This window comes from Eublepharis macularius, chromosome 8 (assembly GCF_028583425.1).
Source record: "Eublepharis macularius isolate TG4126 chromosome 8, MPM_Emac_v1.0, whole genome shotgun sequence".
Lineage (NCBI taxonomy): Eukaryota > Metazoa > Chordata > Lepidosauria > Squamata > Eublepharidae > Eublepharis > Eublepharis macularius.
The window spans coordinates 32,416,103-32,436,077 of NC_072797.1; the positions used below are offsets into that span (position 1 = coordinate 32,416,103).

The 19,975-nt window shown below is 45.2% G+C and overlaps 1 protein-coding gene across 1 annotated transcript; it reads right to left on the minus strand.

Moving 5' to 3' along the window:
- Positions 1–9,196: 9,196 nt before the first annotated feature.
- On the minus strand, positions 9,197–18,035 carry PLK2 (polo like kinase 2). Its single transcript, XM_054987412.1, has 14 exons — positions 17,732–18,035; positions 16,468–16,575; positions 16,186–16,302; positions 15,850–15,979; positions 15,486–15,573; positions 14,851–14,946; positions 13,702–13,900; positions 13,431–13,578; positions 12,872–12,969; positions 12,034–12,157; positions 11,487–11,727; positions 11,262–11,391; positions 11,064–11,174; positions 9,197–9,957 (listed from the first exon to the last, which is right to left on the minus strand). The coding sequence occupies exons 1-14, from the start codon at positions 17,969–17,971 to the stop codon at positions 9,766–9,768; spliced, it is 2,022 nt and encodes a 673-aa protein (XP_054843387.1). The 5' UTR covers positions 17,972–18,035; the 3' UTR covers positions 9,197–9,765.
- Between the last annotated feature and the right edge of the window lie 1,940 nt (positions 18,036–19,975).

Sequence of the window (19,975 nt, forward strand, 5' to 3'; positions counted from 1 at the left end):
ACAAAGGCTCGTTTTCTTAATGTTACGTGTACACTTTGATAGGTTTACAGGCTCTTGACCTATGTGGTGAGTCATTCTAGATGTGAACAACTGAGTGGAATATTCTTGACTCTTCTGACAGACTGAACGAATGTTGTACTACGTAAGCACAGTATATTTCCAGTATCACATAAATATTACCTTTGACATTTATAATAAACTAACAACAGAGCCCATTATGAGGAAAAATACAGTGGGCTCTAGAAAACTGCTGCGGGGCCTTGGGAGGGCCGCACCACCACACTGGACCTCCTTGCCACCTCCACGGCCACTGCGGGGTCTTGGGAGAGCCGCGCCACCACACCAGGCTTCTCTGCCGCCTCTATGGACACTGCAGGGCCTTGGGAGGGCTGCACTGCCACGCCTGGCGGCATGGCTTTGACAAGGCCCTGCAGTGGCTGCAACAGCATGCTGGGCCTGCCCACCACCTCTGTAGCTGCTGCAGGGTCTTCTTGGGAGGGCTGCACCACCATGTTAAGTCTCTCTGCCACCTCTGCATCCCCTCAGAGGCCTGGCGCAGGCACACCCACAGGCCCCTCAGTGTACCTCCACCAGGATAAAAGGTGAGTCAGCAACACGACTTGCCTTTTATATATTAGAGATGAGGTTCCATAAGTTATGTCACAATGTAAAACATGCTCAAGTTATTAATACCAACAGCATAGGTCATGCAATGCCTTCTACAACACAAGCAATATGGCACATACTTCTCCTGTCAGAAATGAACTGAATGGAATTGAACCCAGTTCTGAAAATCCTTAAAACATTGCGACCATTATCATTCACTTACAACAACACTGTAAATTATCAGTGCCAACAGTATTGCCACTACTTACAGAGATGGATTTGTTCATAAACTAAGGGCCAAGCTACACATGACGAATGACACTTGAACGGCAAGTGGATTGAGTGGAGGGCAAGTGAACAGGGAGAAATACACTTGCCATTCAAGTGTCATTCGTCATGTGTAGCTTGGCCCTAAGTAAGCTAAAGTTTAGGACTTACAGTGTAGTCCTAAGCAGAGTTACTCCAGAAAATCAATGGGCTTAGACTGAAGTAACTGGACTGGAGGGTTGCACTGTTATATTATGAGGAGCCACTAGCACATGGGTTTTTTTCTCCTTCTCCCATAATACTAGAACCCATGGACACCCAATGAAGTTGATGGACAATAGACTCCGGAAAAGAATAAAAACCTCTTTATCTTTAAGGCACCACAAGACACCTGTTTGTTTTTATTGCAACTGACTAACACAACTGTTCTGAATGTAATACCTTTTATTGACATCCTTATTTATAAGTGGAGCCATCCCCAACTATGAATTATGAACTGAAAAAGTATGAAAATCTTTAACAGGTGAACGCTTTTTAGTTCTCGATGGCTTCCTTGTTGTATGAGCACATTCCTGCAACTCACGTACTCTTCACTAATATTATATCCCGCTCTTCCTCCAAGAAGCTGACAGCCAGCTTGCCTAGTCCCTGTGAAGACTCCAAACCTTGAAGACTGCAGGACGTGATGTACTTAACTATGGAAAGAGACCCCTCTGGTACCATGTAGGCTGAATAGTGTGTGAGTGGATCAAGAAGCAGGGGGGGCACCTCCAAGAAGCTTCTAAGTTTATGATTTCATAGGGGCTGGTCCAGATGTTATTAGACCAGGTCCTATAACAAGTTCTGTGTGCTAGAGTACAGAAGGAGCCATCCCCCACCATTGTTTGTAGTAAGCCATGTGTGAACTGGGTATACACATTTACAAATATTCACATGGAACAGCTGATTTACGTTTTCCTTCCACTCTCTTTGGGATGGAGAAAGATCAGAATAATCAGGTGAATATTTGTACCTGTGAACACCTATCAGGTACATTACTTCATTTGCACAGCGGCAAACAGGTTCAGTCTCAAGGTCAAGTGCTACGTACCATGTAGGAGATTATTAAGTCCACTAACTTCTGTCTTGGCTCTCTGCCACTGTCTCAGGGAGTGGCTGTGGATCATGGCAGAGCATCTGTTTTGCTTGCAGAAGGTCCCATGTTCAACCCCTGGCATCTCCACTTAAAAAAGATCAAGTAGGAGGTGATGTGAAAGAACTCTTCCAGATACCATGGACTACTGTTTCTCGTCAAAGTAGATAATGTTGACCTTGATAGACCAATAGTCTATCTGAATATAAAGTAGCTCGTGTGTACTCATGCCTATGCGCATAGGTGTACCTGAGGAAGTGAGCTCTGACTCACAAAAGTTCATACTGGAATAAATGCTATTATCTTTAAGTAGAGTTGCCAACTTCCAGGTGGCAGCTAGAGAGCTCCTGGAATTACAACTGATCTCAGGCTACATATATCAGTTCCCCCGGAGGAAAATGGCTGCTTTGGAGGGTATGTCATTTTCCCTGCTGAGGTTCCTCCCCTCTCCACCCCCCCCCCCAAATCTCCAGGAATTTCCTCGCCCACAGTAGATCATGTCATCCTGATGAGGCATTAGGAGGCAAAAGTTGGTATCAGGGGGTGTGCCTTGGACTAGTTCAAATAGAACTCAAAAGATTGCTCTTGGATACCAACTATCTTCAGAATGGGAGTTGTCTTGCAGAGTTCCACAGGGTGCAATCTTATCCCCCATGTTATTCAGCCTCTATGTAAAGCCTTTAGGAGAAATCATTGGTAGTTATGGAATTGGATGCCATCAATATGCAGATGACACCCAGCTCTATATTTCCATCTAAATCCCCTGGTGATGCAGTAGAGGTTTTAAAATCACTGCCTGACAGCTGTGGTCAGTTGGCGGAAAGCAAACAAATTGAAACTGAACCCAGACAAGACAGAAGTGATGCTGATTCGGAAGGCAGAGATCTTGAAGGACATTGTGCTCCCCACTTTCTATGGGGTTCAACTGACCTTTGCAGACTTGGTTAAGAGCCTGGACCCGGTGCTGCTGCTAAAGAAGCAAGCCAATGCAGTTGCAAAAAAAGCCTTCCACAAACTCAGTCTAGCCCAGAAAATGGCCCCCTACCTTAACACAGTCAACCTGGCCACCTGGATCCAGGTCATGGTAACATCAAGACTTGACTATTGCAATACACTCCTACCTGGGTCTCCTCTCAAAGTCAACTTGGAGGCTTCAATTGGGGCAATATGCTGCAGCTTGGCTATTACCAGGAGCTAGGTACAGCATGCATGTTGATCCTATTCCTGTCTTTCTCCCAAGTGTTTCCCCCCTATGTAAAAACAGTGAGGCAGGGACAGTTTCCCCATTTCTGCTGTCACATGTGCACAAAATACCTCCACGTGGAGCAGATAAAATGGGAAGCTTCTCCTCCCCACTCTTTTTGCACAGGGGAAAAAGCTTCGGGAAAAGGCAGGAGCTCTCCAAGCCCATTTGGGCTCCCCTTTTTTAATGAAAGCTATTCCTCAGAGCTGCTGTGTGTCTGCATGAACCTGGATTGGCTCCATGGAGAACTCATGAAGGAAGTAATGTTTAGAGTGACTCTATCATTTTAAAGAGTTAGAGGATACCCTCCTCCATAGACTTCCTATGGGGAGAATTAAGTATCTCTAAGGGGCAGCTTCTCAACCACAGCCTAATCTAACAAACCCTCTTGCCACAATTCAGCACCTATATTCAGATGCAAGTAAAGCTTGATAGATTACTTTCCCCCCTACTTTTGGGGAAATCCAACTAGGATAACTGACAGATAGTGAAGATGCTCCCTTGAGCATCCCTTTGGTGAGTCGCCCAAACATATTCTCTGGAGGATTTAAAGGTGAGACTTGGCTCTTTGTAGGAGTAGGTCCACAAAGCTTTGGGAACACAATTACAAGGACTGGTTTATTACCAGCCTGGAGAAGTGGCAGGATTCATAAAATGTTTTACATGTAAGCTTTCTTGGTTTTTACTCTGGCTGCACCCTGTTCACACAATTGAATGTAAGTAATTGGTCTCTCATAGTGGGGGGATACTGAATGCATGTTCATACACCCTAAAAATCAACTCACGTTTTCTTGCAAAGTAGCAATTGGACTTCAGTCTGAGCAAGTTAATGCATGTTTTTCTAAGCATCTGCCAAAGGCCACCGAATGCCTGTGTTTCACCTGGATCAAGGAGCAAGTGCTCACAAAAGCTCACACTGAAGAGGCCCAGAAAAGGTCTGCGGTAAGCAAGGGGGCAGCTAATCTGGGCAGCTCTCAGATAAAACTGCTCAGATAAGATGCTGCCAGCATTCTCTTCAGGTCTAAGTATTCAAGGGCCAAACAGGAGTTGGGTATCCATTGCCTGGCACTGACATTAGATCATTGGTGGCTGTGTGAACGGACCCTGCACAATACCTATGCGAGTCTATTTAAATTTATTCACCCTCTTATTCACTCAGGTAAATGAGCAATTAGCGAGGGGGAAAGCCCTCAATAATTATCTACATGATCCAGGTCTGAACTAGTGGCCTAGAATTTAAAAATTAATATATTAATGATTCATTCCCTATTCTTAAACTGCTTAGTGTAGACTCTTCCATGAGCTGAAGAAACAATCGCCACACATCCTTCCCTTCTGCTTTTAGCTTAATGTTCTCTGGCTAGTGATTGCAGGAAGCAACGGAATCAATCGCAGTGAATTTCTTTCTATGACAGCGTATACTTGTTGGGTGGAATGTTCCTTCCTCTTAGTGCTCATGTTTGAGATGCCTGAATCCATTTGGGGGGTTTTTCACGCTGAAAACAAAATTAAAAAGGATAAATCCCAAAGGCAAAATCCTTACGTTCTATTAAAGTAAATTCCAAACACTGATGAACCATGATATTAGATTTCAACACTATATATTTAAATGGCATTTAACATCTTAATTTGAATGTATCGGTCTAATTAAGCGGTAGCAATTCAATCAGAGGGATGTTTGCTGCTACGGAAGTTAATAAGGCATAAAAAGCATGAAAGCAGGCAGGAAGCGACAGATAACGAGTACAAGAGCACATCCCTAGCAAGCCAGAGGAGTTAGAATTGGATTTTATAAGCAGCTATTTAGCGCAAAGCTCCCTGTGGGCTGCAGGTATTTTCCCTATGTTTATAAATGTCAGTACATCCTGTCTGAGACGCAGTTTGTTATTGACTATGTTCCTTTAAACCGAATAACTGGTTAACACATTGAAACAACTATATTGTCTTCCTCAAAGAGAAATATAAGGATATTTAGAGAAAGCAACAAGTTGCCAGTTCCAGGCTGGGAAATTCCTGGAGATTCACAGCTTGGGATTAGGGAGGGAAGGGACCTCAGCAGGATATAAAGCCATAGAGAGTCCATCCTCTGAAGCTACCATTTTCTCTGGGGGAACTGATTTCTGCAGCCTGAGAGTTTAGTTGTAATTCCAAGAGATGTCCAGGTTCCACCTGGAGGTTGGCAACTCTAGACATTCCTAAGTGCATCAACAAAACATTTCTTTTAAAAAAAAGATATTTAAGCTACCTGAGTCAAACAGATGTATTGTAAATGTGAGATTCCATATATGTCCAAAGTTGTAAATCATTGTTTACTAAAGTGCTGGACAGAGCACCTTTGGACAATACTTACAATAAATGAATTGAACAGCCAAACTAGCAGTGCTAGGAATTTGAGTGTTATTCCTCCCCCATCCCCAGTACGCACAAACACCATGCTCTGCTTTCTTTCTGAAACCAATTCCCATCCTGGCTCCTTAGAAAGTCTTTATGCCATTTCTTTTTAACCATTTGCTTTTATGCAGCAATAGATGGTCATGGCCTTTTTACCACACAAAAGAGAGGTCCATGCACATAAGTTATAATTAAGGCTATTTCTCCTTGTTCACAGCTGCAGAAGTTATGCAGTCAGGCAAAAGAGGGTACATAGTGTTCTGCATAACAATGTGGCACCATCCTTCGGAAAACATTTTGGCCGCATGGTATGTTTTGTACCCAGGGCCAAAAGCAGACACTTGCTCCTCTTTCCAGACACAGTTGGTTAGTCTTAAAGGTGCTACTGGACTCTTTTCTATCTTTCCAGACACCGCCTCAGTTGCATTAACAAGCTTTGAAAGATGCTTTCCCCAGTATTACATGCCTTTCATTTTACCTTTCCTTCCCTTATTGGTTTAAAATGTACCCAAAGGAAGAAAGGGTGCCAACTTATGTACCACAGGTTCTCTGTGGTATAGCGGTTAGTTCACTGGGCTAAGACAACCAGGTTTTAACGCCTCCCGCAGAATGGCCTTGAGTCAGGCATTCACATTTCGCTTCAGCCTAACAGACCTCACAGATGGAGAGGGGAAGTCCCACGAATGCTGCTGCAAGGAACACCTGGGAAAGAGGGTGGAAGAAGGTGATGGTAAGTGCAACGCAGTTTGCAAGAAATGGCAGCTCTCCTCAGCAAACACAGCTGGATGTATGTGGCAGGAAGAGGCAATGGGCTAATTTTGCCGGCACGGAGAATTCTTTACCAGCATTGCCTGGATGAGGAAGAAGCATCTTATGTTCTAAGCCTTGTTGAGCTTGCAAGCATTTGGGGAATGTTAAGAGAAACTAGCGGGCGCTAAAAGACAACTAGTAGGGAGACGGCAAGGAACTAACATTGTTCAATCTTACTAGCATTTATTCAGCTGAAATAAATGATGACGGGTGTCCTAAATGATCATTGGCGAGTACCTGAGGCATTGGGGAAAGCACCTTCACTAAAGGAGTCTAGAAGAAGCCAATACAAGGGAGCTCCAAATGAATTTTGCTTGGGACGTTTGTCATCAAGGTATTCTGGCTGTGGCAGCTGCAAAGAGGATGCAGGCAGTTTCAGTGAGGGAAAGTAGAGCAGGTCTACTCAGAATCCTGCTCAGGTCAATCCAACAGGGCTTACTTAGGATTGTATTGTAAACTTTCCATTCTCCCGCAAATCTTTTATTTTTATGCATCATTGTGAAAGTCTCTGGTGGGGGAACCAGCTGTTGTGGCAAAGCAGCTCCAAGTAAAACTCATTCCTAACCAACACCAATGAATCTGCAAGTTCAAGCACCTCTTGTCTTCACACATCAGGTACCCTCAGGGCTGCGGTTACTATTCAGACTATAGAGGAAGTTTCCTCCCCCCCCCCACACACGCACGCACGCGCGCGCGCACGCTCTCTCTCTCTCTCTCCCTCTCCCTCTCCCTCTCCCTCTCCCTCTCTCCCATTGCCACTATAACCTCTCCTTCCGTCACCTTTAATATACCTCACAACCAGCTGCAAAAGCAGTGTGAAGGTTAAGAGGTGGGGGACAAAGTAGCTCAACAGGAAATAACATTAAAGGTAATAAGGCATAGAAAGGAAGCCGTGTCAGTGGGAAAGGGGCCAAAAGGGAAGGAAACTTGAGAAGGAAACAGCTCCACTGGAAACATTTTGGTTGCTATTGGCAACCCCATGTCAGAGATTTCCTGATAAGCTTCTAGAGCTAAAATAATCCCCAAGCCTTCCTTCTCCAATCTGCCATACCCAAAGCAAAGCCAACTGAGAAACTTGCATAGAATACTATCTTACTCTCTTTAATCACACCCTGCTGCTAGTCAACAGAGACAATAAAGACCTTAATAGACCAATGGCCTGACTCAGGATGAAGTAGCTCAATGTGACTAATTTGAATGGCACTCTTATTTAAGGGATATTTTAGGGAGTATGCAAAAACCCATGTCTGTGTATTCTAGTACATTTCCTTATGGAGACACATCAGTACATGATACCATTCAGCCAGTCAGTAAAAAGCTTCACAAAACAGTGAAAACTTTTGCACATCTCACCTGTCTTAAGCACTAGAAGCATGGTAAGTCTCCCTGAGGCCTCTACAGCAGCCACACAGTGTGATAAATTCTACAGCAACTTATTCAGAAATTCCAGGAATACCTTTGAACATTCAACAGTTTCTGGTTGAGTGAAGAAGTATACATACAGATCTTTCTGCTGTTATTCAAAGGGGGAAAGCCCAAGATCTTGAGTTTCCTACTGGCACTCTTCCCCCACCACCCCACATGGGAAGGAAACCTCGGCTTCCAATTCCATGCCAATGACAGCAAAACGGGGAGACCACCTGTTTCCCCAACTATTATAATGGCAAGTAGGATGCTTGGAGTTGCTGTAGTCTGAAGCTCTAGAAAGTAGCTACAAAATTGGTATGTATTTCCAGAATCCTTTCTTAACATTGGTGTGTGTTATGTGCCATAAGATCACCATTTGAGTGGATATCACCATCTGGAGAGTTTTCATACTGCCACGTTTTCTACTGAAGAAGTCAGCTTATTAAATTGCTGGTGTGGCGAGACTTAAAATAGAGCCAAGAATGTTAAGTGATACATAAGCAAGAAAGCCATACCTAGAGCTGTTCACAGGGCTTTTTTTCTGGGAAAAGAGGTGGTGGAACTCAGTGGGTTGCCCTCGGAGAAAATGGTCACATGGCCGGTGGCCCCGCCCCCTGATCTCCAGACAGAAGGGAGTTTAGATTGCCCTCCGCACCGCTCAGTGGCATGGAGGGCAATCTCAACTACCCTCTGTCTGGAGATCAGGAGGCGGGGCCACCAGCCATGTGACCATTTTCAAGAGGTTCCGGAACTCCGTTCCCCCGCGTTCCCCCTGAAAAAAAGCCCTGGCAGTTCATGGGCTGTCACAAGTCTCAGCCATTTACCACTCAAACAAGAGTTCGAAAACTCACTTTAGTGTCTTCTGCATGAAGAATCATCACATGAAGCATCCTCCAAACCACTGGATGCTATGGCCATGCTCTGAGCAGCATAGGTCAAAGTCCCTTTTCTATTTGGGTTTAAGATGCTGTGTAACAGGGAAAGCACTACTGAAATTAATAGTAAAGTCACTGCGCTACTCAGAAGACTTTCTAAGACACCACCTATTTTCTTGCTTGCATATCAACAGAAAAATGTCATTTGATGCATCAAGTAGTAGCTTACAAGAGAATACTCTATATTGTTTGCAATAGAGCCAGATTACCAGCTGCTATGTTTAGACAGTAGGGTTTGTTGCAGAAGGCCAGGCTTTCTTGCAAAGTGCCAAGAGTACATGACTAGCACTCCATTATTCTTCCCACCAGCACAAACTGTAAAGCAAGTGGCTCAGAACACTGGGCTCAATGCTAACTGGTACAAGAATGAGCAATAGGGGAAAAAAGGCATATTAAGGTCATTAGTTCAAGTTTCCCCCCACTCTTTATTGCCAACAAATTGTTTTTAAAATCACAGTTCCAAAAAAAAGTGTGTGTGTGAGAATATAATAAATACTTCACTTTGGGCTGTAATAAATAAAAAAATTATTAACAAGGAATGCACTTTGCCAGCCGCAAGTGTGATCAGTTCTTGGAAGAAAATACGGGAAAAAAAAGTATGGCCATAGTTCACAGTTAAGCAGTCACAAAACTGCCCCTTACAATTATTCCACAACATTGAATGCTCCCTCCCTCCCTCTTCCTCAAGTGTTATTCACAGTTTAAGTCCTCCATCAGAACTTTTCACTGCAGCGCTTCCAGTCCTACTCATATCTTTCAAGGCAAGGAAAGCTACATTCCAAAGTATTCCATCTCACACCATTAATCCAATAAAGCAGAATGCAGGCTTCATGTCTGGTCCCAGCCCAGCACACAAGACGAGATAGTGGTTCGTACCAGTCCCTCCTCTTCCTCCATCAACATACTAGTCTTCCCAACTGCCTTCGTTTGTAGACTTCAGCAAGAGAAGTCCTTTTGGTTTTAGAAGAGTTCTTTTAATTACACCTTTGCAACAGCATATTCAACGCATATTCCATTCGATGCTTTAGCTCCAGCGAGCACCCAGACATCAGAAGAGTCGTCAAGCGAAAAGTTGTCGATATCCGATCTTCATTGATGTAGGTGAGCAGGTACTCCTCACTTTGGTTGCAAATGATGATCTTTGTGTGATCGTGGTAGAAGTTCACCTGCCGAGGATTTAAGAATTGTGGCTTAATGCGAGTCAAAGCATTTGTCAAAACAAAATATTTTGGAAAACATTTGGTTCTATTCTACAGACATAGAACTTACAACCTGCATTGCTGGGTCCTGTTAAGGTGGGATTATTTAAAATTTAACACCAAGGCAACAGATAAGCCACTAATTAAGACATTTCCAATTTTAAAAATACTTCCTCAACAAGAATATGTATTCACTGGTTGCTATAACAATGAGCATATTTGGGTTGGCAACTAGAGCAGCATTTATACTGCCTTGGAGCATAATTTAACGATTTTAGTTATGTAGCTTACAAAATTGCTGTTAAGACTCCCACTTATACATAAGCAAACTTCTTACTGGAAGGCCACAGTAGGCAATTTATGCATGTATTTAGAATGAAGGTCCACTGACAAAAATCGGACTTCTAGTATAAATATGTAGAACTGGTGTGTAAAAAAAATCCATTTTTTAGACATTAAAGTATGGTAATTGCTGGATAAAATAGTGTTTTCATGGGATCATGGCTGTCCATGCTATTTGGTTGCTACAAGTATTCATAGTTTGGACCCCAAAATGTGTTGCAGCTGAAAGATGAAACTGGAGCGTACAGAAGTGAATTTGTATTCCCAAGGTAACTCTCATGAGATGCACGAAGACTGCTGGATCCTAGTGCCAAAGATGACTTACTAGTTCCTGGGACCATCAACTAGTCCACAATTAATATAATATAATATTTTTAGAGAGTCATTTTTATTTGCCCTAGTCCATCTATGGAGGGTCCACCAATCACCCATCTAGGCCCTCATGGTATCTACTATACAGTACCAGGAATAGATGCCTCAGGCATGACTACTAGTCCATCTTCATAAATTTACAGCATCTGAAAATGATATTTTTGGCCACCAAAAATTCATCTTTCATGTACTCATGCACCACCCTTATAAAGATTATTTAGCATTAGTTCCCATCACAACATCTAGTAGGAATCTTTCAGTTAGCCATACACTATGTGAAATAGCACCCCCTTGTTCTATGAGCCTGATCACTAAATCCATATAAGATCTTGGTGGGAGGTGGGGAGCGAAGATGTTACCTGGAAGGTGCCATCATTGAAAAGCATCATCAATGCCTTATCAGATTTTAACCACTGCAGGAGGTAAAGCCGAGGTCTGCGGACATCAGTTACACTGGGCAGGTCCCCTCCCTGGAAGATTGCATACAAGTCAGTTAGAAGAGAGGCAATTTTCAGGCAATTTAAAAGTCCAACGTCTGCTATCCACACACTGCTTACATCCATGAGGTTCTCCTCCATGTAGTGAGAGAAGTACTTCAGAACCGTTACTTGGCTGATGAACTGTTCAGGAGCATCAGTAGCAGAGAAAACTGAGCACTGGCCAAGCTCTGCATAGTAGTGGACTGTTCTGCAGACAAAAGCAACAAGAGGGGTAAACATTTACTTAAGAGGGATACAAAGCTATAAAGAGACAATTAAGTTGTCCATCAGCCAGCCACTTACTTCTTGTCTGGAAGGAGGCTCATATGTGCACCATTGTTGAAGAGGACACCCACAGTGTGGTCCGACAACTGATAGCCAAAGCCGTATTTGTTGGAATAGTCCACCCATTTTGTGACCCACTGGAAAGAGGCGGTCAGTTGCTCTTTGGGAATATGATCCGATTCAGGCATGTTCTCTAGACACCCACGCAGGACTCTTGCAACGGTATCGGCTACTGTTCCCATAGTACTATCTTCAAGGCCTTCAGGTGAGGGAGGAAAGATAAAGTGTGTTAGATAGGTTTCTCAGCAAACTAGGAACAAGTCTGTTATCCCTGTACTGTTCTTTCATTTGTTCAAAACATGGGAAATCAATATGGGGGAGCCTAGGCATGTAACAGGATTCTCCACACAGCCAAACTAATTTTGTTTTTTTAAGAGATCCATGGAGTTTTGATAGATCTACTCATGCCATTTTGGTCTCAAGAGACCTGCATCTTCTTAAGAATTTACACTTTGGTTTCAAGCCAGATTCCATTGATCCATCAGGAAAGATTTGTAACACTTACATTCACTACTGCTGCTGCAACTGCCCAGCGTTCCTCGAACTATCATTCGGATAGCATCTCCTATCTGCTTGGTCTCTGTTAGCATGCCAGATTTGGCAACAGGGGTGTTGGAAGGTTGGCTCTCCTGAAAGGAAGAGGACATCATGGGATGGTCAAAGGAAGACGACCCAAAAACATGCTGCAGCTTCATTGTCAAAGGTGCCCTCCTGGTCGTTGGTTGTTCCCTACTAGCTTAGCCTGGCATGGCATCATACAGAAAGGTGCAAGTTTTCCCAACCATGTAAAGCATGCAGCATCTGTGCATTCTACACACAATCTATTGCCACCCCCACTAAGATGGCCACATCAGTGATAGTCAGGTCACTTAGTAGAGCATTAGAGGGACACCACTGGGCCATACCTGCCTTGAAAACTTCTCTTGCAATGATAAAATGGTATCTTAAAGCTGAAATGATTCATTTTACATTTCTGGCCAACTTCCCACCTACTTCATTATTCCACCAGTGCTCAGTCCAGGTTCCCATGTATCACTGCAGTGGAGGAAGGGCTGGCAAACAAGGGCGGCAAGTACCAAGGCTTCTATGGCTCAAGCTTACCCAGAATTAAATTCCAAGGAGTGCCCAGCAGCTCAAAGGATTACATTGCAAGAAGATCTGTACTAATGAATTTTGGGGTCAAAAGAATCCCACATAAGAGGGAGCGAAGGTGACACCGGGTGTCCTCAAAACAGGCTGGAGCTCTCAGCATTTAAGTATCTGCTAGTTGCTACTAGTTTTCTAATAATGTAAGGAAATTTCAGAACCTCATCAAAACAGCTGTGTAGTAAAATTATACATACCTCCTCTGGTCGATGCTTTGGGGGTTGCTGGGTTATAGAGGTCTTTTTCAAGTCATGTCGAAGCTTATATATTTCTTCATCCTCTTTAGCCAATCGATCTGGGAAGACAGAAAAAAAAATCAGTTATTACTACATGGTGAAATGAATTACAACATCGGGAGAGATCCTTGCCAGGACATGTAGCTTCTTCCTGCAGGTTTTCTTGTTAGTCCCTACTCAGCTTCATTTACTTGCCTCCAATTTCACAGGGCAGATCACGCTATTATACCCAAAGACCACTAATGAAGGAGCTGGTTGTAAGCAGCAGTTCCTGTTTTTCCAATACGCTGGCATACGAGATTGACAGAGTTACCCAACAGGTATTTAAAGCTTTTATGCAGGGCTGCTGGACGTGCCTATCTTGAGCAGACTGAGCCTTCAGAAGTGGCAGCAAGTGTTTTCATAAATTGCTATTTGTACATAGCTCCAAGTAAAGCCAGCTGTGCTTTGTGATCTAGCCACAACCACACAGGAAGCTGGAAGTGGGTGTGCAACCACCTGTACATAAATAGATGCTTACTGTGTGTGTCAAAATATCGGGCTTTTTCCTTCTTGCCCCCAAAGAGAGCTGCTGCCGCCTTTTTGAAGAAATTCTTGGCCGGGCTTGACAAATTGAAGTCAGGAACTGTATGACAACAGCTTGCAGGAAGTCTCTCTGGAGTGAAGCCCTGAGGATACAAGACACAGAAAGATGGTTGTCAACAGGTGAGCACCTGCATTCACAACACAGTGAGCCACACACACACACAAAAACCCACCCACACACACACACACACACGACGACTACTAACCAGCAAGAAGAAGTCATGCCGAATGATGTCATCTAAACTGGGACGGTCTTCAGGGTTTTTTGACAACATGCTTGTAATCAAATGCTTTGCTGGAGGCATCAAAGATGACGGCAACGAATATCTTGCTTCCCTGATACATCTGTAGGTTTCCTTTAGATTAGTTGTTTCAAATGGAGGCCTTCCCAACAGCATTGTATACCTGTTGAAAATGGGGGGGGGGGGAAGAGACTGGTCTCATTATTTACATCTTTACAGAGAATAAATCCCTATTTGAAGCAGTTCCCCCTTCCCAAGATCGGTTGGATTCCAGATGTTGCAGTGGGAAGGTGAGCCAAGGTTGTGTTGACTCCATCCTATTTGTGCAGAAGAAGCACAAGTTTGGTAACTGGCAAGTATCCAGCTGTCAGAGAATTGAAGCTCAAGGGGCTGCAGGTAGATAAAGGCAGTGGGAACCAAGCTCCTAACTCAGTAACAGAGCACTTGCTCCCAGGTTCTACTACCGCTGTCTCCAGTTAAAGATCTCTGGTAATAGATTTGAGAAGGACTTCTCTTGGGTTGAATGGACCAACAGTCTGAATGCTTAAACCAGCACAGGTTATACCTGGTGTCAGCTCAGTAAATATGTCCACTGAAGGTTGGACTTCAGTACCACGCATCAATTTTTGCCCTCTCATATAACTAGAATAAGCAAATAAGCACCTTTGAAAAGTTGTATTCAATTCTCACAAATCACAAAGTTCAACATTGTGAGAGTCTGCAGGCATGCGTACACATGCAGAAAGTAAGAATCAGTAATCACTTGATGAACCTGCATGGTGGACCAAATAAATATCGATGGTTGCTGTGGATTTTCCAGGCTGTATTGCCGTGGTCTTGGCATTGTAGTTCCTGACGTTTCGCCAGCAGCTGTGGCTGGCATCTTCAGAGGTGTAGCACCAAAAGACAGAGATCTCTCAGTGTCACGGTGACACTGAGTGACTCACTGAGTGGTGCTACACCTCTGAAGATGCCAGCCACAGCTGCTGGCGAAACGTCAGGAACTACAATGCCAAGACCACGGCGATACAGCCCAGAAAATCCACAACAACCATCGTTCTCCAGCCGTGAAAGCCTTCGACAATATATCAAATAAATATTCTTGATACTTACATGACACAGCCCAAGGCCCATATATCCGATTCACAGCCATGGCCTTGTTTGTTCAGGACTTCTGGAGAAAGGTAATTTGGTGTGCCACAAATTGTTCTAGGGGGGAAATGTAGCTAGAGTTAAACTTCCGAGACTTGTTATGGACACGTTTCCCAGTTACTTTAAGATTTTAACACGCTTACAGTAGATTATAATGAAATATAGGCATCTACAAGTTAGCTTGCTAGGGAAGGAATTTGGCCAAGCAGCTAAGACTAAGTGCTGGGCAAGTTCCACATGGCCTCTTTCAGCGGCTTGAGCAAGCCTCGGCCAAATGCATGCTCAGAACAGCAGCCAGTTACAGCAATTCACTTGACAATACTATAGTACTATTCAGTTCATGCAGTACCTTGGCAGAAAGGAAGGAGTTCCTACAGACTAATGGGATTGTTTATGGGTAGGAAAACAGAGTCACATGAACTGACCTGTTCAATTACTGAAAGGAAGCCTGAGCAACATGCTATCTTGGCCAATAATGCTTTCACATTACTACACATAACTAGGAATCCCCAAGATAATCTCATGGTAGCCTTAAAGCACACAATGGTGAAAATAGTCACATTGAAGTCATTACAAAGATTCTCTCAGGCCCCTACCTCCTCCTGTGTTCCAGTGGTTCAAGTCTTGCTGCCAATCCAAAGTCACCTACTTTCAGTTCCATGGCATCATTAATGAAGAAGTTACCTGCAAGAACAAAGGGGGGGGGAGTCAGTTGGGTATCAACATAATGATGTATGAGACAAGCGCTGACTCATGCTCAAAGGAAGCCAGCAGATAGCCATTTAATAAAGAAGTCTACTTAGCATTATTGCTCAAGCATTCCAAGACTCTATTGCAAGATAACTGATCCTATCAATTAATCCCCATGAGTGTCATTTTAACAGCAATGAGAAAAAGTGCTTTTCCAATTCCCGGCAGCTTTAATACAGGCCCAGAGTCTTGACAAGGGCACTCTCTCACCTAGCTTCAGATCCCTGTGCAGGATTTCTTGCTCATGAAGGTATTTTAATCCCAACACAATCTGCCTGAGGTAGTACCGCACTTCTGGCGCTGTCAATACTTTCCTTGCTTTCAGGATATGAGCCATAGACTGAGGGGAAAGAAAACAAACAAACCAAGGTCATCCAACTGAAGCCAAAGACGAGATTTAGCAAGTGTTAAAAATGGGAAGGGGGGGGGATGAGGATTGGTTAATGTAATTGTGGAAGGTACCTTGCACACCTGACACACATTTTAAGTTAGCTGCCAATTCCATGCAAGTGAATACCGGATTTCTCCCCAAGGATGCATGCTCACCCTTCGACTGCAGTACTCCAGAAGAATGTAAATATTCTCTTTATCCTCAAAGTAGTGGTAGAACTGCACAATATGCCTGTGATTGAGCAACCTGTGCAGCTCAATTTCTTTATCGATCTGAAAAAGGGTCACAAAAAAAAGAAGTGTGACTTGCATGTTCTGCTCACCAACCGTGGGAAAAAGACAGGACTTGCACATGAGTAAGCCACTGCAGGAAGTGGGAAGGGCCTTCCAAACACACAAGAGATTCCTGAACGCAGCGTCACCGAGGGAGACACGCACCTTCTCTCTTTGATGAGGTTTAGCCACTCGGCTGTGAGGAATGATCTTGGCAGCATAGACTTTGTTTGTGGTCAGATCCGTCATCTCATAACACTTTGCAAAGCCACCCTGAAGAGGCAAACCCAGAGGAGAAAGCATATTATTAGGTGCGACAGCCAAGGGAGTCCTTGCAAGTAGCTCAAGTCTGAAGAGGTCTATGACCAACAGAGTGCACCACGTCAAGTCAAAGTCCTTACGAGGGAACCAGAATATTTACCAAAGGCTAGGCAGGGCACTTCCTAATGCTAGCCCACCGTCAGCATACTGTGCAGACAGATAAGGTTTTTGAAGACCAAATCGGGCAGTTGTACTGCTATCAACAGCTAAATCTGTGCCAGTCCCAGCCAACAAATGGCTACATAAATATGCTAGAAGAGGCACTCCGGATGCCCGCATCAGCACCGGCATTTAATACACACAGCAGCAGTTGCAAGAGATGTGCGACATATGCATGTTGCCACATGAACATGCAATGGAAAGAGGTTGCCTGCTGTGCCGTCCTGGCTATGTCTATGAAAGCAGACGTGCATGCATTTGTCACACAAACAGGATCTGCAGAGAGTAAGATTTGAGTTCAGTTGCACCTTAGAGGCCAACCAGATTTCTAGGGTATGAGCTTTCGAGAGTCAAAACTCCCAAAGCTCATATCCCAGAAATCTAGTTGGTCTCCAAAGTGCAACTGGACTTACCAACCCAGTTACCCACCGGGACCTGTGAAGCAGCCCTTTCCAAACCAGCATAGGAAGACTGCATGAGCTGTTGAAGGCAGGTGGCAGCATCCTTTGTTCAATGAATCCAGAGATCCGAGGATAGAGGCAGATCAACATGGAGAGGGGCATCATAGACAGGCCCACTAAAGGGCTACCCATGGATGGCACGGGGATGGGGGAAATGGGGGGCAGTGGAGCCCGTGCATGGTAGCAGTAGGGTTGTCAACCTCCAGGCGGAGCTTGGAGATCGTCTGGAATTGTAACTGATCTCCAAATTATACTGATCAGTTGTCCTAGAGAAAATGGTAGCTATGGGGGAGGGCTTTATGGCGATATACCCAAAGAAGATCCCTCCACTCTGCACCCCCAGATCTCCAGGAATTTCCTAACCATGAGTTCGCGACCCTAACTGGTGGGAAGCAGGGCTGGCGGAAAGCAATGAGAGGCGAAGAGGCAGCGCGGGCAGCGGCATTCGGGGCGGGGGTCCCGCCAGCGCCTCCGGGGCCCGGCATTACCTTTCCGAGCACCTTGCCGCGGCAATAGCGCCTTCCCGTGGAGGGGTCGGTGATAATCCGCGAGACCTCGGCGGCCGAGTGCGCGTGAGGGTGGGGGTGCTGTTCCGGCTCCGCCGCCTTTTTCCTCCGAGCCTCCCCGCCGCAGGCTTTGCCCAGCGCCTGCTCGCCCATCTTGCCACCGCCACCCCCGGCGGCTCCGCCACTGCCCGGCTGGTAAGCGATAGTCCTCAATAAATCCATAGCCTCGACGGCCACCGCTGCCTCAGACCCGCGCCAGTTCCCTCCCCGTTCCCGGCCGCTGCTCTTGCGCTCACTCACTGTGCGATGCCGGAGGCGCGGCAGCTCGCTTTTATACGGCCGCCCCTAGCCCCGCCCGGCCTAGTGACGTCACAACAGCTGCCCGCCCCCTCCGGCCGAATTCTCTGGCGAGCGGCGGCGGAGACCGGCGAAGAGCTTCGGTGGCGAAGCGCGGAGTCAGAGCGCAGCAGGCTGCAGTGGGGAGCCCCTGGCGGGAGGGCTGGGCATGACAAGCGCCCCAAACCCAGAGTTTTACTTAGGAGCAAGCAAAACGGGACGCAGGGCGACTTACTCCCGAGTAGCAGCTTAGGAGACCGGGACCTGTTTCCATTGTGCATAATGCTATGCAAGATTTGGGGCCAGGAGCACCTTAAAGACCACCGAGATTTCCAGGGTAGGAGCCTACAAGAGTCAAAACTCTTAGGGAAACTAGAAGGGCCTGTGTGTAAATCATTCCAAGTGAGAAATGCACACGTATGTGCAGCAGAATACATGCTCTGATGTTCATGTGCTTTTCCCAAGGGACCTTTGACTCTTGAAAGCTCATGCCTTGGAAATCTAGTTGGTCTCACAAAAAGATAAGGAACCATTTATTCACAAGACATTGTCTGCTTCCCAAACTGGTAAGCCCCTGGTGTATGACCCTCTTCCCAATCTGAGCAATGTTCACATGGGAACATCAGAACATGCATTCTGCTGCCCAAACATGCATTTGTCTCTTGGGATGATTTACAACAGGCTTGTCTAATTTCTGCTTAGCAGCGCTTTCGGTATAGAGATCTTTGTGATGCTTCAAGCACCGGCTGAAACACCAACCTGGAACTCAGCAACCTGAGAGCGAAGAGCCTGTGGTTTCTCTCCCGACATGTGTGGCTTATGGAGGATAATTTCTGTGCATGCATATTCATTGAAGGACTGCCATCTACTGGAATCTGTGCTGATGTGTTAGAGACAAGAGATCACTTTGGATCCCCCCATCCCACCCCTTTCTCCCCATGTAGTAGTATCTTGTTATGGCCCTTGGGAAAAAAGATAAATTTAATGATACCTAAGAGGTGGTCAAGAGGTTATTAGTAATCACCATATATGTATAGGGAATTATGGTAATTGCTCTTCAGAAAAGAATCTGTGGCAATGACATCATCCACCTTCATGCCAACGTTCCTGCCTTCCTGCCCTCAGGGAGCCCTTTCCAGTTGTCGGATGATGCACCCCTCCATATCTGTCTGGAACATCTTTGAACTGTAGAGAAGTGCATGGAGGGAGGGGCTGTGGCTCCATGGCAGAGCATCTGCTTAGCAGATAGAAGGTCCCAGGCTTGATTTCTAACATCTCCGGTTGAAAAGGACCAAGAGCCAATTTGGTGTAGTGGTTAAGACCGTGGAACTCTAATCTGGAGAGCCGGGTTTGATTCCCCACTCCTCCACTTGAAGCCAGCTGGGTGACCTTGGGCTAGTCACAGCTCTCTGCAGCTCTCTCAGCCCCACCCACCTCACAGGGTGTTTGTTGTGGGGATAATAATAACATACTTTGTAAACCACTCTGAGTGGGCATTAAGTTGTCCTGAAGGGCGGTATATAAATCGAATGTTTGATGATGATGATTATAGTAAGTGATGGGGAAGGCCTCTGCCTGACACCCCGTAGAGTCTCTGCCAGCCAGGCTCTGATAAACCAATGACTGCTGGATAAGGTAATTTCATGCGTCAAGCACATGGCCACTTCATCCAAGGGGTGGTCCCGACTCTGCTCCGCATGAACAGAAAGCGTGCTCTAAAATGCACCCAGCGACATTTATGCAGATGTGGATTTCGGAGCAAGAAGGATGTCTTCCAGAGAAGTTCATTCTCTTACCTGATCGAGGAGTCCCTGTTGAACTTCCCAGGTCTTCCCAGTACAGTTTACAAGACTCAAAGCCATTAATGCTCTCCGCCAGCAGCCTCTGTCT